The 18691-nt window shown below is 44.1% G+C and overlaps 1 protein-coding gene across 3 annotated transcripts in view; it reads left to right on the top strand.

The window, feature by feature from the left end:
* The window catches only part of AGBL1 (AGBL carboxypeptidase 1), an 843888-nt gene that overhangs the window by 136087 nt on the left and 689110 nt on the right, over positions 1-18691 (top strand). For all 3 annotated transcript variants that reach the window (XM_045058839.1, XM_011282742.4, XM_045058840.1), the window contains exon 7: positions 14157-14365. In XM_045058839.1, the coding sequence (XP_044914774.1) occupies positions 14157-14365 (209 nt within the window). The remainder of the gene's footprint in view (positions 1-14156; positions 14366-18691) is intronic.

The following is an 18691-nucleotide window of genomic DNA, read 5'->3' as shown; positions in this document are numbered from 1 at the left end:
AGCATGCCTTTAGTGAAGAGGCCAGCCCAATTCCCATCCCCAGAAAGAATCAAATTGTGATGTGATTCTAGACTCAATGTCTCTTCTTCTAACATATCTTTTGGAGAAGCGTGCAATATATTTCTGTGATGAACCAAAAACCTGCTTCAAATAATATTGATAGATTTTGGCATTTTTCACACTGGGATGGACTGCTGCAGTCAGCTTTGTGTGAATGCGGAGTAACAAGCTATTATCTATCACACTGCTGTATTGAAATGACACCACAGATATCTACAGTTTATTGAGCTCTTAGTATGTCAACCACTTCATATACATTTAGCCTGTCAAGGAGACATTGTTATCCCCACTTTACAGGTGTAAGAGCTGAGGTTTGGGAAGCTTACGTAACGCACACAACTTGTGGGTTGCAGAGCATACTGCCTGTGTCTAGATGCTGGGACCTGAGCCCTGTGCATTCCAAGAAGAGAATAGTGAGGATAGGCTTATTTAGCCCAAATAAGATAAGATCAAAAGCTGAAAGGAGGCTACATAAATACTTTCTAAGTATCAGAAGGATTTTGGGGGGGAGGTGATTGGGAGCATTTGTCATTTAATTGAGAAAAGAGCAGTACATGGTCTATCCCATATAAGCATTGGAATGGGACCTGGTAAGAGATGCCCAACATACCAGCATGGCTGTGCAAGGGGCCAGAGTCTTTGCTGTGAGGCTGAGCATCGGGGAGAATCTGATGAATGATGGGGTGAGGGAGAGGAAGGGAACTGGGACAGGAAGAATCACAGACTCCCATTATGTCATGCTGCATTCAACTTGGCACATTGGTTGTTGGTTTTTTCCCCCTCACCTTGGCTCAAAGTTCAGACCTCTTTGCCAAATATTTTTGTCTTTTGCACAAGTACATAAAATATTTTAAAGGTTTAAGCTGATAGGATACCACCCATTCTCTTTAATCCCCTTCCCTGTCCCCCTCCCCTGGTCAGACTCCGTAGCTGAGTGTGGACGGACAGGGGACTGGCCAGACTGCAGCAGGTGTAGTTCCTCTTCTTGCCATGTGGTGGTGCTGTTCTTTTAGTTATCTTGGCCCCAGCAGTGGAATATTTATTTTCAGTGAGTAATTTGTTTATCAGGAGGTTATTTTAATCTAATTTTGGCCATATTTGCTATTCCACACTATCTGTACTTCCCAGCATTAGCAGCTTGCATGTCTTGAAGGAAATTAGCTGAAGATGGTCTCAGAGGCATTTGCTCAGCCATTATTTAAGGGAGTTGGGAGGAGGCGGGGTGAGTGGAGCCCTTGGTTGGAAAAGCCTCTGGAATTTGTTGCATCCCCAGTGATGTTGAGCATGATTGAGCAGGACTTACGGAGGGCGGGGAGCATCCCCAGCAGCTTTTCTGAGGGCTGCCTCTGGTGAACAGCAGCAAATCTTGCAGTTACCTTTCCCCATCTCCCTCATGCCCTTCTGACAACCTGTATCTTCCTCGCCTTTGCTGCCAAGGCCAAAGGCACCACTTAAGGGAAATGCCTGTCGGCCTTCCCACACTCCACACGAACCCCTCATCCCATTTCATAACGGGTTTCTTGAACTGTTTCCTGCCGCCACTCCAGGAAGTACGAAGCAGGGCCGAATGTCGGAAGAGAATTACTGTTTATTAGAGTACCTTCAAGGAATAACCATCATGACTGGTGATTACAGAACTCTGACACTTACCATGCATTTTACACGCCCATTTTACAAACGAGGAAGGAATAGTGAGGGAGGTGTGTGAATTTCCCAACGATCCCCAAAAAGGTAAGTAGAGAGCTAGGGTTTGAACTTGGTTATGACCGTCTCTGAGGCAGAATATCGTCATATTTCAAAGGCGATCCACACTTTCCACATGGAGTTGGAGAAATCTGGACTCTGCTGATCGCCTGTGTGCTCTTAAATTGCTTCCTCATCGTTGCACTTGACTTCAGCCTAGCTTTACAAAAATGGGCGGGCTCCACAAGATGAGTACTTGGAGGATTCCTTAGTAGGAGAACCCTATTCCAAATAATGAGGATATGACACATCTCAAGTAGATAAAATGGAAGCAGAAGCGGGAGGCCCCAACGAATGATAGAATGATAGCCTGATCTGTCCCTGGCTACCCCCTCTTTTCCTGGCTTGCTTGCTTACTTGCTTTATTTATTTATATGCTTATTATTGAAGTAGAGTTGACATCCACTGTTTTATTAGTTTCAGGTGTACAATGTACTGATTCCATCACTCTGTATATTATGTGGTACTCACCACGATAAATGCAGTCCCCATACAACATTTTTACAGTCTTATCGACTATGTTCCCCTATGCTCTACTTTTTATTCCTGTGACTCACTTATTGTATAACTCCCTTCGGTGGCTCCTGATTGACTCTGAGAAACTTCCATTATGTTCCTTGGGGCTTAAAGGAATCAAGTTTGAGAACCTCTGAAATAAATTTTCTCTTGGGATGCTCTCAGCATTCAGTCTGTGGTCTGAGATTATAGCTTAAAGATGCGTGGACACGTCCTCCAGGAGGTTAGAAAAGTGTGCTCGGTTTTTACTATGTGGTGGTCATAAGGAAGGTGGCCATAGTGAAGTTTGTTTGACTCAGAGAAAGATCCGAAATGTTGTATTCATCACTGAGACCTGGTTGAGGAACTTTTAAGTCTCTTGGAGCCAAGAGACTCAATTAAACAATTCAACTAAATCTAATTAAATGGGGAGGCTCAGCATCCAGTGGAGATTATAACGGTGGGAAGTATGGGCAGGATGGTAAACCACCCTCCCAAGATGGCTGGGGGGTTGGAGGCATCCACACCGCATCTAACAGAGCTGTGGATGGTGGCGTTGAGTTTTTCCTCTTAGGCACAAAAGTGTTGGCTACATCACATACTGTTGTAATGAGATTGGAACCAATCCTGGTTCTTACACCCACACAGGATGCTGTCTTTTACCCAGGTGGTCCTGTACTCTCGCAGTAATGTAAGCCCTAGTAATGTAAGTTCTGTATCCAGGGCTTTCCCTCTGGCTTGATTATCTGCCTGTAAGTTTGAGCCAAGGTGTTCCTTTGACAACAGTGTGAATGCCTCCTTAAGGAGGCTCAGGGTCATGTGTGAAGGGTGTGTGTTTGCTAAAAGCTCAAACCACTTATTCTCTGAAAGGATAAGACCTTGTGGAGAATAGTGTTTGGATAGTGGTCTCGAAGCTGGCTCTGATCTTCTGTGGATTCCAATCAGAGCCCCTCTGGGTGTGTTCCTTAGTGACTGTGCTGGAACCACTACATCTGTAAAGTGGGGAAAACGATACCCTCCAAGGATAATTGGTAAGATTTAAACAGGGTGATGTACATGTGGTAGGAGCATAATGCTGGATCTTAGTACATCTCCGTCAAGATCACGTCTCACTTTATTATCACCACCATTTGGAAAATCCTGGGAATTTCAGGAATTGATCCTACAAAGGCATAAAGCCTATTGCAATGTAAATTCATCTCCTAACATATCCCCTGAGTATTGAATGAGACACAATTGCTTTCAGCCTCTGTCTTCCCTCTAGAAGCTTTTTCTGCAAAAGGAATAGATAAATCATTGAATTCAGCATATCTGGCCCGTTCAGTTGACCCAACTGAATACCCTTATTTAGTTTCCATTCTAGGGAATCAGGGGTTAACATCCAAGGTTGCTGAGCTCTAAATGTTTTAGACTTTAGAACTTGTATAATCCTGGCATAATAAATGACTGGCTATGGATTGACAAAGATAAAGTATCACAGAGATTTAAAGAGATAGACAAAAAAGATAAACATCTCCCGGCTCTGAAGGTGCACAGTAACTTCTTCATCACATTCAGGATTGACTGTACAATTATTTGTTTATGTCGAGGTGTAAGTCAGGTGTTTCCTCCAGACTCTAATATTAGCAGTTTACAAAGCACCTTTTCATGTATTATCCCATTTAATCTTTACATAGTCTTGCAAGACAGGCAAATATTTAACTATTGTATAGTGATTCTCGACATGAGCGATTTTGCCCCGGAGGGGACATTTGGCACGTTTTGGTTGCCATACCTAGTGAGTAAGACCAGGATGCCACCCAACATCCTGCAGTCCCCACTCCTGCTCCCCAGGAAATGAGAATACCCAGCCCCAAAAGGCAATCGTGCAAGGCTGAGAAACTGTTCTGTAGAGAAAACATCGGGGCTCAAAGGGGTTGACTGACTTGCCCAAGATTGTGTAATAGGAACCTGACATATTGGCATTAAAATCCATACTTTCATTTCACTTCCAGAGAATTTCATACCTTTTTTTTTTTTTTCCTAAGAAATAACAGTTTGCCTAAATGAAATGCTTCCCAGGACCACTGCATGCACACGGATGATGGTGAGGCTGCTGTGGTGGCAGGGGCGGTTGGAGACCCCGCTCAGCCTCTCCCTGAGCCCCTGGCCCAATCCCAGGGGCGCACAGCAAAGCAAGCACTGCCACCCATACAGTATGACCCAGGGAACACCAGACCCCACCTGGCATCCCCAGACTCCCAGCTTTCATTGCAGCCATCACATTATCTATCTTATCTATCTATCTATCTATCTATCTATCTATCTATCTATCTATTATTGATTAGGGGATGACAGACTGAGAGTTGTGCTTTAGTAAGATGTGTTGGGCCATGGAGGAGAGCTGCAGGCAGAGGGCCCCCGTAAGAGTCTACTGTGAGTACAGTCTGGGTGATAGGAGAGAGGACCAGACGCATCAGGGGTGACAGGACTCAAGCTGGAACCAGGGAGCACAAGGCTAGGGTCCCGTGCTTCCTTACCGCTGTGCTGTTGAACGCCCTAAGGCCAGAGGGCAGTCTTAGCCAGCAGCGCAGCGCGGAGGCACAGGCTCCCGCCTTCCTGCAGCGCCCCCTCCAGGCCCGGAGGCATACTGCAGCATGTACAGATTGGCATGGGATGTTGCCTCACTTTGCGGGTGTGTTTCCCGCTGATATCACTGTTCCTCTGTCCCTGGCTAGAAGCAGGCAACGCCACCGACAGACTGGTATCTCACTTAGCAATTGACAGAGAAAAGCAACGGGGAAGGTCTCAGCTTTCTTCTTTCTGGTGTAAATCCTGGCTCTCCTCTTCAAGTATCATCTTCTGATGAGTTGACGATGGAAAGACAGTGAAACCAGGAAGGTTTTCTGCAGGGACTCAGATGGGACAGTGGCTTGTCTTGGGTCTTGGCAAGTGTTTCTTTCCCTACCAAAGTCTAGACTCAAAATAAAAGTTGGGATGGGTAGGAAAGCACCTGGAAAAATTGAGTTCCAGGCAAAGATGATCATTCTTAAGTGCTTTCTTGCAGAGATTACGAAAACAAATAACAAAAAGGAGAGTGAGAAAACCTCAGTGTGACATATCCCTCCACTTTTACACAACCTGCCATGATGGATGTCAAAATGGCAGAGGTCACTCATTCTGATCCCTACGCTCCTTTTCAATAATCTCCTACTCTTGTCTCACTTTTTCTACCCGCTTTGGCTGCAGACTTTTTGTTATCTGTACACCAAGTTTGGGCTTCTCCATTTGCTTTCCTCTCAAGATTTCTGGAATTTTCTGCCACCAGATCTCTCCTTCCTGATTTCTTCTTATCATTCAGATCTCAGCACTAATACTGTCTCCTTGAAGGGTCTTTTCCTTGACCACCCAATCTAGAATAGTTGCGCCTTTAGTCACTCTACAATTACTATTTTTTTTTAAAGTTTATTTATTGGGGCACCTGGGTGGCTCAGTCGATTAAGCATCTGACTTTGGCTCAGGTCATGATCACGGTTCATGAGTTCGAGCCCCACATCAGGCTCTGTGCTGAGTGTGCTTCAGATTCTGTCTCTCTCTCTCTCTCTCTCTCTGCCTGTCTGCTGTTCTTGCTCCATCTCTCTCTCTCTCTCTCTCTCTCAAAACTAAATACAAAGCATTTAAAAATAAAAAAAAAATGTTTATTTATTTTGAGAGAGGGAGAGTGCATGCATGGGGTAGGGGCAGAGGAAGAGGGAGAGAGAATCCCAAGTAGGCTCCGACTTGTCAGTGTGGAGACCAACATGGGGCTTGAACTCACAAACTATGAGGTTGTGACCTGAGCCAAAATCAAGAGTTGGATGTTTAACCAACTGAGGTACCCAGGGACCCCTCTGCCATTGTTCTTTATTTTGCCCTGTAGTACTTGTCACTATCTGAAATTATTTTTTTCCCCTTTGTGTGTGTGCCTATTTAGATGTGTGTCTCTCCAGCTCCCCCATGGGAAACAAGCCATGGTCTAGCCCATCTCCTACTGTAGTACCCCAGTGCTTAGAACAGTGCCTGGCATATGCTGGTGCATAGTACTTGCTAAGTAAGTGTATGTTGAATGAAGTAATGGTGGTGCCTTGGATGTGGGGAATATAAGCATAATTTCAGTTGACAGTTTACTGAGTACCTCACCACAGCAGGATCTGGCTTTCAGGACCAAATGCCTCTGCATATTTGCATATTCAGAGAAAACCTCTCAAGTGATAACCTCTTGCTGAGAATGAAGTCCTTTTAGAGAATTTTCTTTTTTTTTTCTTTCTTTTTTTTTTAAATTTTTTTAACGTTTATTTATTTTTGAGACAGAGAGAGACAGAGCATGAACAGGGGAGGGGCAGAGAGAGAGGGAGACACAGAATCTGAAACAGGCTCCAGGCTCTGAGCAGTCAGCACAGAGCCCGACGCGGGGCTTGAACTCATGGACCATGAGATCATGACCTGAGCCAAAGTCAGACGCTTAACCGGCCAAGCCACCCAGGTGACCCGAGAATTTTCAAACTAACAATATTGAAAAGTTAATCATATTTCCTCAAACCTAAGATGTCATTGACTATAAGATGTACAACTTTTTATGGACCACTGAGTGAAAAAACACTGCCAGTTATAATGGAAACACTATCATCGGTTAGAAGCACCTTAATTTTGGAAATGCCAGTGTGAAAAAATACATTCCTTAGAATTGATAAAGTACAAGATGAGATTGATCCATCACGGGGAATGGCGAGCCCTGAACTGGAGGTGTGTGGTGTGGTGTCTGGAGTATGTCCATGATGGTACCACTTTCTCTTTTAGCATCCCGACCTAACGCCCTTCCTTAGACATGGTTCTCACCAAGGGCTAGCAGAAAAGGAAGATGTGGATTCTGAGGCTTTCCTGAGAGTGGAGAAATTCCTAGGGTTTGGGAACATATCTATGGAGAGGTATTAGAAAGAATTGGCGATTAAAAAATAAAAGCAATGCAAGAGTCTAGATTGAAAACTGCTGTGAAGGATGTTCTCTAATGCCTCTCAGCTGTGATTTCTGGGGCTTAGGAAAAGCATCTTTAATTTTTTAAAGGCGGTCAGTGGGAAAACACCTTCAGTTGAAATCAAAATTTACTTTATAGTCAAGTTTCCTGAAATGCATCTATTCTAAAAAGAGGGGAAAAAAAGGATCCCTGCAAGCTAATTCAATAGCATCATTCTTATTTGGGCTAATGATAGTCATGTAGAATTTCCACCATCAATGACATTAAGATTAGCCCTGTCTCAGTGCATGTACTTCTGCTCCTTCTTTGTGAGCAAGACCTGCTGCAGCCACCAGGGGGAGGAGCCCATGAGAGCTGGCCTGTTCCCTCCTGCTCCATAGCACGGCACTCCCATCAGAGCCTGGCTTCTGGACTGGCCTCATGGAATCACTGGCTGAGAGTCAGGGAGACTCCCAAACACCTCCTCCAGTGACCTGAAGAGCCACAGGTGTCCTGGGACCTTTAAATCTTGTCAAGTTTCCTATTAAAAATAAACTCTCCTCACAACTTAGGGGCCTGGGAGGGAACAGAGAAGTTGGGTGAGTGGAAGGGCTGAGCCAAGGTAAAATTGGCTGCAAGCCACTCCCCTCAAGCACCCCAGGCTTCAGGTGTTCACTGGCTTTATCTCCAGTAGCTTTTCAGGAACCTTCCTCAAGAAGTTGGTTACTCTGGCAACAGCTAAAGGGCTTTTTCTGGGTGCAAAAAAGTGTAAACTATCATTGCTTCGGGAGTAACAGTGTGGGATTTCATCTTTGGTGGCAGATGGAGAGTCCCACTGGAATCATGGATAGGGCTTTTGTGAGCTCTAAGGGCTTCAGTGAGTTGTCTGACTTCTCCCAGCCCCTGTGCCTTCATTTGTAAAAGGAAGAAGATAATGTTTATCTCAAAGCATTTCCATGAGATAAATGAGATAATCATGTAAAATGATTAACCCAGTACTGAGAACATAGGAAACATTCAGTAAATAAATACTCCGTAATTGTAAATGGTGTTATAATGGCAGAGTAGGCAGCTCGTTGTTCATATAATATTATTTATAAGTCTTGGTAAAAGCCTGCTTTGTCCAGAAATATCTTCTAAATTGACTCCCTGTAAAGACCACAAAAGTAATGTGTTACAAAGGCAAGCATATTGTTTCCCATAGTTAAGGTCACCATTACCTTGAGTTTTAATAATGTCCCTCAAGGGGGAGTTCTCGGGTGGTTATTATAGAATGAGAGTACTGTGTGCAAAGTGGGTCTTTCTTTAAAAAAAAATCTTTTTAATGTTTTATTTTTTGAGACGGGGGGAGGGGCAGAGAAAGAGGGAGACACAGAATCTGAAGCAAGCTCCAGGCTCCAAGCTGTCAGCACAGAGCCCAATGCGGGGCTTGAACTCACAAACCGTGAGACCGTGACCTGAGCTGAAGTCAGACGCTTAACCAACTGAGCCACCCAGGCACACCCAAAATGGGTCTTTCAGTGTGGGGTCCTGGTTGGGATCAGGCAATGTTTGTGATGTAATAGCTCAGAGTTGGGGGACATAGCACAGAGAGGGTTTGGAAGCAAACTTTGAAGAGTAAATGGACATTTGGTATGTACAGTTCAGTGGTCTTCAGCCCTGAGAAGGGGCCACTATCCTGAAAAGGACTAGCTGAATTGTCAATAGTTCATATGAATGGATTTTCATGAAATTCCTAAAACAGAGGATAAAGCTATTTAATCACCCTGGGCAAGAAGTTCTTGGGATGGTAATGTCATAGTACGCTGTGTGGCTGAAGATAATTTCTGTTCTCAAGAATGATGGGAGCCTGGAATCCTTGTATTTATTCTTACTCCCATGTGCCTTATCAAAGGCAGGGATGGGCTGTTAGCCAGTTAAGCATTATCAGTCAAGAGGATCTTAGAACATTAGCCAGTCCTCTATAAAAAGCTTTGGTGTAATGGGACCCATCTGAGGTAAATTTTGCCAGAGAGGGCAACAATAAAGGTCTGCATTATGGACTTTTCTGTAAGGACACCTGGGATAAATTGGGGTGTGACCCTCAGTGTGTCTCTATCAGGATGTCTAAGGATAGATGGGCAGCAACGTAAAACTGGTGGATATTTTGGGGTGAGAAGTCAACTATGTTACATGGAGACTGAAGACACTTGACTATACATTTTACTTATTTAGAAACTTTTCCTTGGGGAATTATCACCGGTAAAAGGTATGTGAAGTTTGATGTCATCCTTATGGGGAAGGGAATTCTCATTTATCGAGCACAAGCTTTGTGCCGGGTGCTATGCTAAGCATTTATTCCCTCTAATGAGCTTGTAGGGCTGATGTTGTAATTAATCTTTTTTTATCTTGCGTTACTCTTTGCGGATGATGGAAATATAGTTGAGAGTGACTAAGCAACTGAACTGAGGTTTCAGAGCTGGTAACTGGTAGAGCCAACATTCAAATCAACAGCTATGTGACCCTGGAGCTCCTGTTCTTGAATGAAGCTGTCGAAAAGAATATGTTCATATCCCGAGCATTTGGCACTTTGTTGTCCATAGTAATAGAGGGGAAGTTGGAGCCATAAGTAGATTTTGCTTATCACGTTGATAATGACAGTCATAATGGGTAACAGGTATTGGGTGCTTAGTATGCGTCAGGCATGGAGCTATCAACTTTATGTGTATTATCTCATGTAATTTTCTCAACAACTCCCCAGGAAGGGATATTATTAGTTTTGTCATTCAGATAAAGACCTAGTGATACAGCAGTGAACTGACAGGTTCAAGTCCACACAGCTGGAGAGTGGTGGAGTTCCTGGCCAGGTACAAGGAGTCCCAAAAGAAAGTGGGCACCTGGAAGCTCTGCCTGCAAAGCAGGCCCATCGAGGCCATGAAGGGTGGGTGACTAAGGGATGGCGGAGTTTAGAGGTCTGCAATAATGAGTCCGTCTCATCTGAGAGCGCGGCTATTGTGTTGTTTGGTTTGTTGCTCTGCCGCAGGTTCCCACGCGGCCTCTGCTTTAAGTCATCACTTGACCCTAAAAGGGCTGATGAAATTCCCAGATATGGGAAGTGAAGAGCAGAGATGAAAATTTTCTTTGGTTTTGCCAAGGAACAGTGGCAGAGGCGTGGACTGCTTGCAGGTATAATAATCTGGGTCACAGAGCATTTCTCCACCAGCCTGGCATGGGGCTGACTGTTCCCCATGAGACAGTCATTCTTTGAGTCTTGAAGGCATCTAGACTTTCTTCTTCATAAGGATAAACATCTCTATAGAGATGATGAGGGTTTCAAATGACTTCAGGGAGTAGGCAGGTAATTCACTTTTGAAGGGGATGGGGTAAGAGTAAAAAAGGGAGTTGGTTGCTATAGTAACCTAGGGGCCGTTCACCCTGCCCACAGGCATTTACAACATGGCATGACCAATAGTCTAAGGACCTCCTGTCAAAAAGGTAATATTTTTTACTGCTCCTGATTAGTAAAATGCATTGTAGAGTATGTGGGGAATAAGAACTACAGAAAAGCCTAAATTGAATCTAAAAAGTCTAAAGCAAATAGAATCCTCAGTCTTTTCCTCCTCTGTAAGTACTAGTGATACCTTGGCACATTCCCTTCCAGTTATTTATTTTTTTTCTTTTTACCTGAGTGTAAAAATCTGCATCGATGGGGTCTGAGCCAAAAGAAGAAAAAAAAACATCTGAACCTCAATGAAGAAATACGTGGGGTAAAAATAAGAATATTGCTAGGTAACATTTCAGACATAATTAGCTACACAGACTTCATTCTGGAGGATAATATAATCTGGAGAGGCAGAAGTGGTAGAATATAGGAGGGTGAATTAGAGGGAAGGTCAAGGTTGAGTTCATGGATTTGCCAAAAGAAAACTGGCCAGAGAAGACATTCAACAGAATGGAGACAGGGCACTGAGAGTGCCTTTGAGAAGGGGTGGGAGTGAGGAGTGAGATATTAAACTCAAATCTCCTCTCTGTCCAACCTACCTCCATCCTCCTAGAAGTTTAAGATAAACCAATCTACTTGAGAAATCTTAAAAAAATTAAGGAGCAGGAATTTTTTTTCCCAAGGAAATCTTAGTAGAAAGTCCTTTATATAAACAGACTTAAGTGCAACTGATCTGTTTTGAAGAGGGTCAGGGGACCTGGAGCCCTCTCCTGCCCTGAACCCTGCATTCACCCAAAACATTTTCTCATGGCTATTTGGCCCCTAGAGAAGCACTGTTTCCCTCTCAGATCTTCTAGAACTCCTGCATATCACTGATCTCGGTGACCCTCATTTCAGTCTTAGCTCTTCTCCACATTTGCTCTTCCTCAGTTTGCTGAGGGTTTTTGAGGCATATTGACTTTTGCAAAACTCTGCAAGCCATTCTTAGAGAAAGATTGACTGAGGTGGGGTCAGCGGGGAAGGAGGTGTAGCCATTTTCGATGTTAGTAAACATGGCAGCTTGTTGAGGATTAACGGGAAATCATGAATAAAATCATTAGGATTTGATAAGGGATTTTTCTCTGAGACAATTAAAGATTTTTTCCCCATTATCCCTGCCCCCTACCCCTCCAAAGAGTAGGGGATGAAGGTCATTAAGATAACACATTATTAGTCTCATACCCTTAAAATAGATAAAAGACAGAAGACCTTAACCTCTCTGTGCCCACGGGGCCTCTGTCCACTGTGTTTGCTATTCTGGCATCTTTCCAGCGGGTGATACTTTAATACCTCCTACTTAATCCTCGATTTTCTTTTAAACGTCAGATATTGGATAGGCTGGAACCTCATTCAGGCAGTAAAGAACTCTGGTGCTTTGTGGCTGCAACCAGCCAAGGAGAGAAATACGGTTGATGCAAAAGAATAATTCATTAAAGGAGGTAATGACAGCGATTTAAACCTTCTGCAAACACATCACCTGGCAAACAAAGCTCATCACCCTCAGTTCAGGGTCATGGCTGAATGAAATGTTGTAAAAGTGAAAAAACAAAAAAATTAAACAAACAAACAAACAAACAAACAACAATGATCCCAACTGTACAAATGGGTCAAAAATCTCAGTGGGGCTCAGTGAAGCCTGACAACTTAGAATTTGACAAACTCACAGAAAGCAACAACAACAACAAAAGAATTTCTTTAATATTATGAGAAAACCCCTCTGGAATAAAGCCCTGAGTTTTTGTGTTATTTTTTCACTTATGTGTACTTACATGGTCTTAGGGAAAAAAATCTGACTTTGAGCTGAAATTTGCTTCTCCAATTACGGCTCAGGGATCTGTCTCACACACCCTCGGCCAGAAGCCTATATTGTCTCATAAGCCAGCGTGAACGGTGGGGGTAATGGAGAAATGTGGTAATGAGAGCAGGGCTGCAAGATTTGGGCATTTGTGCTGAGAGTCGGCCGGTGATAGCCTCCCAATGCACCTTGTCCACACAAGCAGAGATGACCAGACATCTGTGGGGTATATGTGGGCTGGGACACATTTGTCCACCAAGCCAGTAGCCCGAGGAGGTTCAGCTGGAAAGGGGCATATGTTAAGTGTTGAGACAGGATTCTTGGACTCCTTTTCCTCTGTATTTCTTCAAGGAGAATTTAAAGTATCTCTTGGGAAAATTAGGCCTTTGTGCACTTACCCTCTAGGGTGTGTCTCATGGGAGGCCTCCACCAGGATCATTCAGTCAACAAAGAGAAATTGTGTAGACGTGAAGGGAACCAGTAAAGCGCTCTATTATGTTCCCCATCAGACGTAAGAAAACCCCATACCACATCCTGCTGAGTGGGCTTCCCACCCCTGTCTTAACATTGTTAGTGCCCGGATGTCCATTTCCACATAGAGTCCATTCTCTTGTTGAATAGTCTTGACTATGAGGAATTCCTTTCTTGGACTGAGCCAGACCTTGATTATCCATAAGCTGGCTTCTGTGCTCTTTAGGAAAAACACAATATAGCTGTTACACATGATAGCCTTTCAGATATCATGTCTCATTCAGGGTCTTCTTCCAAGACTAAATCTTATAATTTGCTCAACCCAATGACAATACCCTAAGTCCACTGAGATTTAGGAAAAGAAGAATGGAAATCTGGTGGAAATGTCTCTGTCTCTCCCTCATTCATCCCACCCCCCTAACTATTACAGTTTTTTTTCTGAACTTTTTAAGAATAAGTTACATTCACATATTCCTATTGTGAATTTCCTAAGCACAGGATTTTCTTTTACATAGCCACAGTTTACCAAAATCTAATGTACATCGATACAATACTTCTAATTTATAGACCTTATTCAAATTTTACCAAATGTGTCTCTAATGCCTTTTGTAGCAAAAGAAAAAAAAAGTGATTTATAGCCTAGGATCTAAATTATAATTCTACATTGTACTTACATATTATATAAATACTTTAGCCAAATTCCTTCCTTCCTTCCTTCCTTCCTTCCTTCCTTCCTTCCTTCCTTCCTTCCTTCCTTCCTTCCTGTTTCTCTCTTTCTCTCTTTATTTCTCTTTTCTTTGTCTTTTCCCTTCTTTTTTTTTTTTTTTTCCTTTCATGACCTTGACATTTTTGAAGAGTATAGATCAGATCACTAGTAGCATGCCCCTCATTTTGGGTTTGCTGGTTTTCCTCATGGTTAAATTCAGGCTATACATTTTGGGCAGAAACACCATAGAAATGATGCTGTGTTTTTCTCAGCACAACACACATGGTGATGTCCATGTTGATCACTCGATGAAGGTGACATCTGCCAGTTTTCTCCAGTGGAAAGTTATTATTAGTCCCTTTATAATAAGAATCTTGCGGGAGGTACATCGGGGCATCCTCAGGCAGGTGCAGCCAGGAGAACCCGTGATTGACATCACCTTTCCCATTGGTTTCAGAGTCTAACAGCCGCAGGGCTGTGAACAGAGGCTACGTCACCAGCTTGCTCAGGCTGCATCAGGACTGGCACGGCCATGACACAGCCAATACCTATGTGCTGATCCGCCGGACGCTTCTGCTCTGCCTCAAGCACATTGCCAACCTCCGGTCTGGCAGGGAGGCCTTCCTGGCAGCTCAGGGCATGGAGATCCTCTTCAGCACCACACAGGTAATTAACCCTGGGAACACCTCTGCAGTTGGATGATATCTGGATGGTTCCTGCTGAACAGAGCTGTGAGAACCTCAGTACGTTTCTTACTGGCTGCTATGGGCAGAGGTTCTGGATTCAAAACCTCATGCATTTGTTCACTCTTGTGCTGATCAATTCATTCATTCAATACATGTTTATTGGCAGGGCGCCTGGGTGGCCCAGTTGGTTAAGTGACTGACTTCAGCTTAGGTCACGATCTCATGGTTCATGGGTTAAAGCCCTGCTTTGGGCTCTGTGCTGATGGCTCAGAGCCTGGAGCCTGCTTCAGATTCTGTGTCTCCCTCTCTCTCTGCCCCTCCCCAGCTCATGCTCTGTCTGTCTCTCTCAAAAATAAATAAACATTAAAAAATTAAAAATAAATAAAAATAAATTAAAAAAATACATGTTTATTGGCTACACACTGTGTGGTGCAGTGGTTCACAGTATTCACTATAAAGCTAGTACCTGGGTTCAGGTCCCAGCCCAGGCACTTACAGCTGTGAAACCTTGGAGGAGTCACCCAACCTTTCTGGGTCTCAAGTTTCTTCTTTTCCAAAAAGATGGAAATAACAAAATCTAGGTTATTGCACAGCCTAAGTATATTAATGTGGAAATGTCTTCCGTTTAATGGAGTGCTTGCCATGACTTGGCTGCTCTATGAGTGTGAGCAGTGATTGGAATAATTAGAGTAGTGGAATCTGGACATGAATATGACAGGCAAGACCCCTGATCTTGTGGAGTAAACATTCTAGCGGGAGAGTCAGATACTAAGGAAGCAAAGAATTCAACGAGGAAGAGAATTTCATATTGCTCTGTGACATCATTAAAGTCAGGCTGTCCGCAGTGACACCCATAGGTGGAGGGAGAAAGTGTTCTGTGAGAGAGGTCAAGTTCTTCTCTGAGCAGGTGACACCTAAGCTGAGATCTGAATTACTGAAAAAGGCTATCAGGCCAAGTTCAAGAGGAAAAGCATCCTGGGCCAGAGTGAGCACCTGCAAGGGCCGTTACTTGTCCGCACCCCAGTGGAATATGTGGTTTAAGGTTTCCGGGATTTCAACCCTAACAACAGATTCCTTAATTGCACTTGATTAGGACTAATTTAAACACCATAGTATGAGCTATGTACACCCTCTCTATCGAGGATGTGGACGCCTTCCAAATAGCCATCGTCTGCTCACTCCCCTTCACCTGGGGCCACGGCAGCCGTGCTCCACAGGCACCATGCTCCCTGCTGTCTTCACGTTAACTTGTCTCTACAGCCCTTTCCTCGGTCTCATCGCTCCCCTCTAGACACCCCTCACTTTTTCTCTACCTGTGTACATGAGGCAATGAGGCAGTCGACGACAGTACTGTTTTCCAAAAACGGCATCTGTAGACTTTTCCTATTAAAAACAAATAATAGCGTCTCCCCCCACATCCGACTCTGAACAATCACATAATGTTGGGCTGCAAACCAATATGTAATTTTCTGTCAGCTATCACCTGTGGGTTCTTGCCATCATTCCAGATTTCAGAGCCTCTCAGTCATGAAATAGCTGCATCGAACATTCCGTTTCTCTGGATGAAGCAGTGCTTTGAATTTTTCTAAGCTTTGCCATACTTTGTAAGCTTGTGTCGCCCAAATCTCTAGTGAAACACCCCCCTCCACTGCTGATGCCCAGAAGCTCTCTCACACCAGCAATTCGTGTGCTCCAGCCGGTTCCTCTGCCCTCTGCCTTATTGGCTGCTTCTCTGCTCTGTGTTAAGAAGAATTAAAAGGGCAAAAAAGGAAGAAAACAGTGATCCCTGAATTACATGTCTGTTAGAGGAAGAGGGTGGAGGTAGTAGAAAGGGAAGCACAAGCATTAAAGAGGGTCTGTGAGGCTAGAAGCAGGATGTATATAAAATATATACATCTATCCATCTATCTATCTCCTATCTATCTATCTATCTATCTATCTATCTATCTATCTATCTATCAATCATCTATCTATGTATCTATATATCTATTTCCTATTTATCTATCATCTATGTATGTATCTATGTATCTATTTCCTATCTATCTATCTATCTATCTATCTATCTATCTATCTATCTCATGTTTGGTGTTTCTCTGGTGTGATAGACTAATGCCTATGTTCCCTCAAATCCATATGCTGAAACCCTACTCCCCAGGGTAATGGTTTGGGAAGGCAGGGCCTTTGGGAGGGGATGAGGTGATGAGGGTGCAGTGCCTATGAGCAGAATGAGCACTGTTATAAGAGGAGCCTCAGAGAACTCCCTGGTCCCTGCTCCATGTAAGGACACAGTGAGAATATGGCCATCTGTGAACCAGGAAGCAGGTTCTCACCAGACAGGGAACCTGATGGTGCCTTCAACCTGGACTTCCAGCCCCCAGAACTGTGAGAAAGAAATGTGTTTGTTCATCAGCCACTCGGTCTGTGGTGTCCTGCTGGATCCGCCTGAGCAGACTGAGACAGCTGCCCTCTGCCCTGTGGGCCTCTCTCCTTGGCTGATCTTCATCTGTAATGTGAGTCCCTGTAAATCATGAGTGCAACTACAACAGCTTTTAATGAGCTTTTAGAGTCTTTCTGGGGAATCGTCACACCCAAGAGTGGCGCGGGGACCTCCCTGTAGGAGTCTCCTGGGGGCTGCCATAACAAAGCACCACAAACTGAGCAGCTCAAATAGCAGAGATTGACTTTCTCCCAGCCCTGGAGGCCAGAAGTCCCAAATCAAGGTGGTGCCAGGGTGGTTCCTTCCGGGGCCATGAGGGGGAACCTGCCCCAGGTGCTCTCCTAGATTCTGCTGGTCACAGCAGTCCTGGTGACCCTTGGCTTGTAGAAGCGTCACCTCATCTCTGCCTCTGTCTTCACAAGACATTCTCCCTATGTGCTTGTCTGTGTCCAAATGTCCGGACTAGGGCCTGCCATAATAACCTCATTTTAGTTTTTTTCCTTTCATCTTTTTTACAAGTATTTATTTGAATTCCAGTTGGTTAACAGAGTGTAATATTAGTTTCAGGTGTACAGTGTAGTGATTCAACACCTCGGTGCATCACCCGGTGCTCATCACAAGTGCACTCCTTAATCCCCATCACCTGTTTCCCCCATACCTCTACCCACCTCCCCTCAGGTACCAGCCGTGTGTTCTCTGTAAAAAGTCTGTTTCTGCAAGGAGGGTTTTAAAGTAGTCTCTCAGCAGGTCAGTGAAGACCTCAACTGTTCAGGAAACAAATTCACACCAACCCTCCAGCCTCCATTTTTTGCTGGCAATGGATGCAGGATGTGAGCAGAGGCTGAACTTGCACTGTATTCGAGGCTGCCCTAGCCTGTGGAGCCTCCAGCACCTGGGCTGGGTGTTGTGAGCATAGACGCCATCGTAGCTGTGCTGGTTTGAGCTGCCTGTCAGTCTTCTCCCCTATCTGCCAGAGAAGGTATTGGAGTCACCGGATTGCCAACGAGGGAACCTTGGATCTAGTGTATCATTTCAATGGTTATTTGCAAATTATAATGATGATGATGATGATGATGATGCTGGTATGCCAATAATTGTGAAAGACAAGAGAAATATGAAGGAGGAGGAAGGGAGGGAGGGAGAGGGGGAGGAGGAAGGGGAGGATAAGAGGAGGGAAGAACTTTCTAGACCATGAAAAGAAATTCAGATTTTATTTCCATCAGGTTTGAAGCAGGGGCGTGACCTGATATAATTTATGCTTTTTTTTTTAATTTTAATTATAAAATTTGTACAACATCAAGTTGACCATGCTGGGCATTTTCAAGTGTATAGTTCAGTACTGTTAAGTGCATCCACACTGTTGTATAACCCATCTCTAGAATTCTTTTCATCTTGCAAAACTGAAACTCTATACCCATTAAACTGATTTATGATCTTAAAGGACCATTCTGGCTGCTGTTTGGACAGGAGAGTATCTGAGGGCACAGGAGGAAGGAGGGAGTGGTGGGAGGGCAAGGCGGGGGTTAGACCATGGGAGCTCGGGCAGAGATGCTGATGGCTTTGGCTGGTAAAAGGAGAGCTGGAAATTAGACCTGGGACTCCTGGACTTTTCCACTAAAGTGTCTCATTTTCTTATGGTGAAGGTTATCACTAGGGCTCTGCACTGGGATCTTCTTTCAGATTCTTATGAGATTTTAAGAGTGTAATGATGCCTGCTAACATCCTGCTAGCCAGCACTTACTGAGTGCTTAGTATTGGGCAGGCACTTTGCCTATTTTAACTCAAATTCACACACGTCCTTATGAGAGAGGCTCTGTTATGATCTCTGCTGTATAGACGAAGCTGCAGCTCACAGAGGCGTAGTAACTT

Source organism: Felis catus, chromosome B3 (assembly GCF_018350175.1).
Source record: "Felis catus isolate Fca126 chromosome B3, F.catus_Fca126_mat1.0, whole genome shotgun sequence".
NCBI lineage: Eukaryota > Metazoa > Chordata > Mammalia > Carnivora > Felidae > Felis > Felis catus.
The sequence above is the reverse complement of the archived record's forward strand: the minus strand, read 5'-3'. Positions and strand labels throughout refer to the sequence as shown.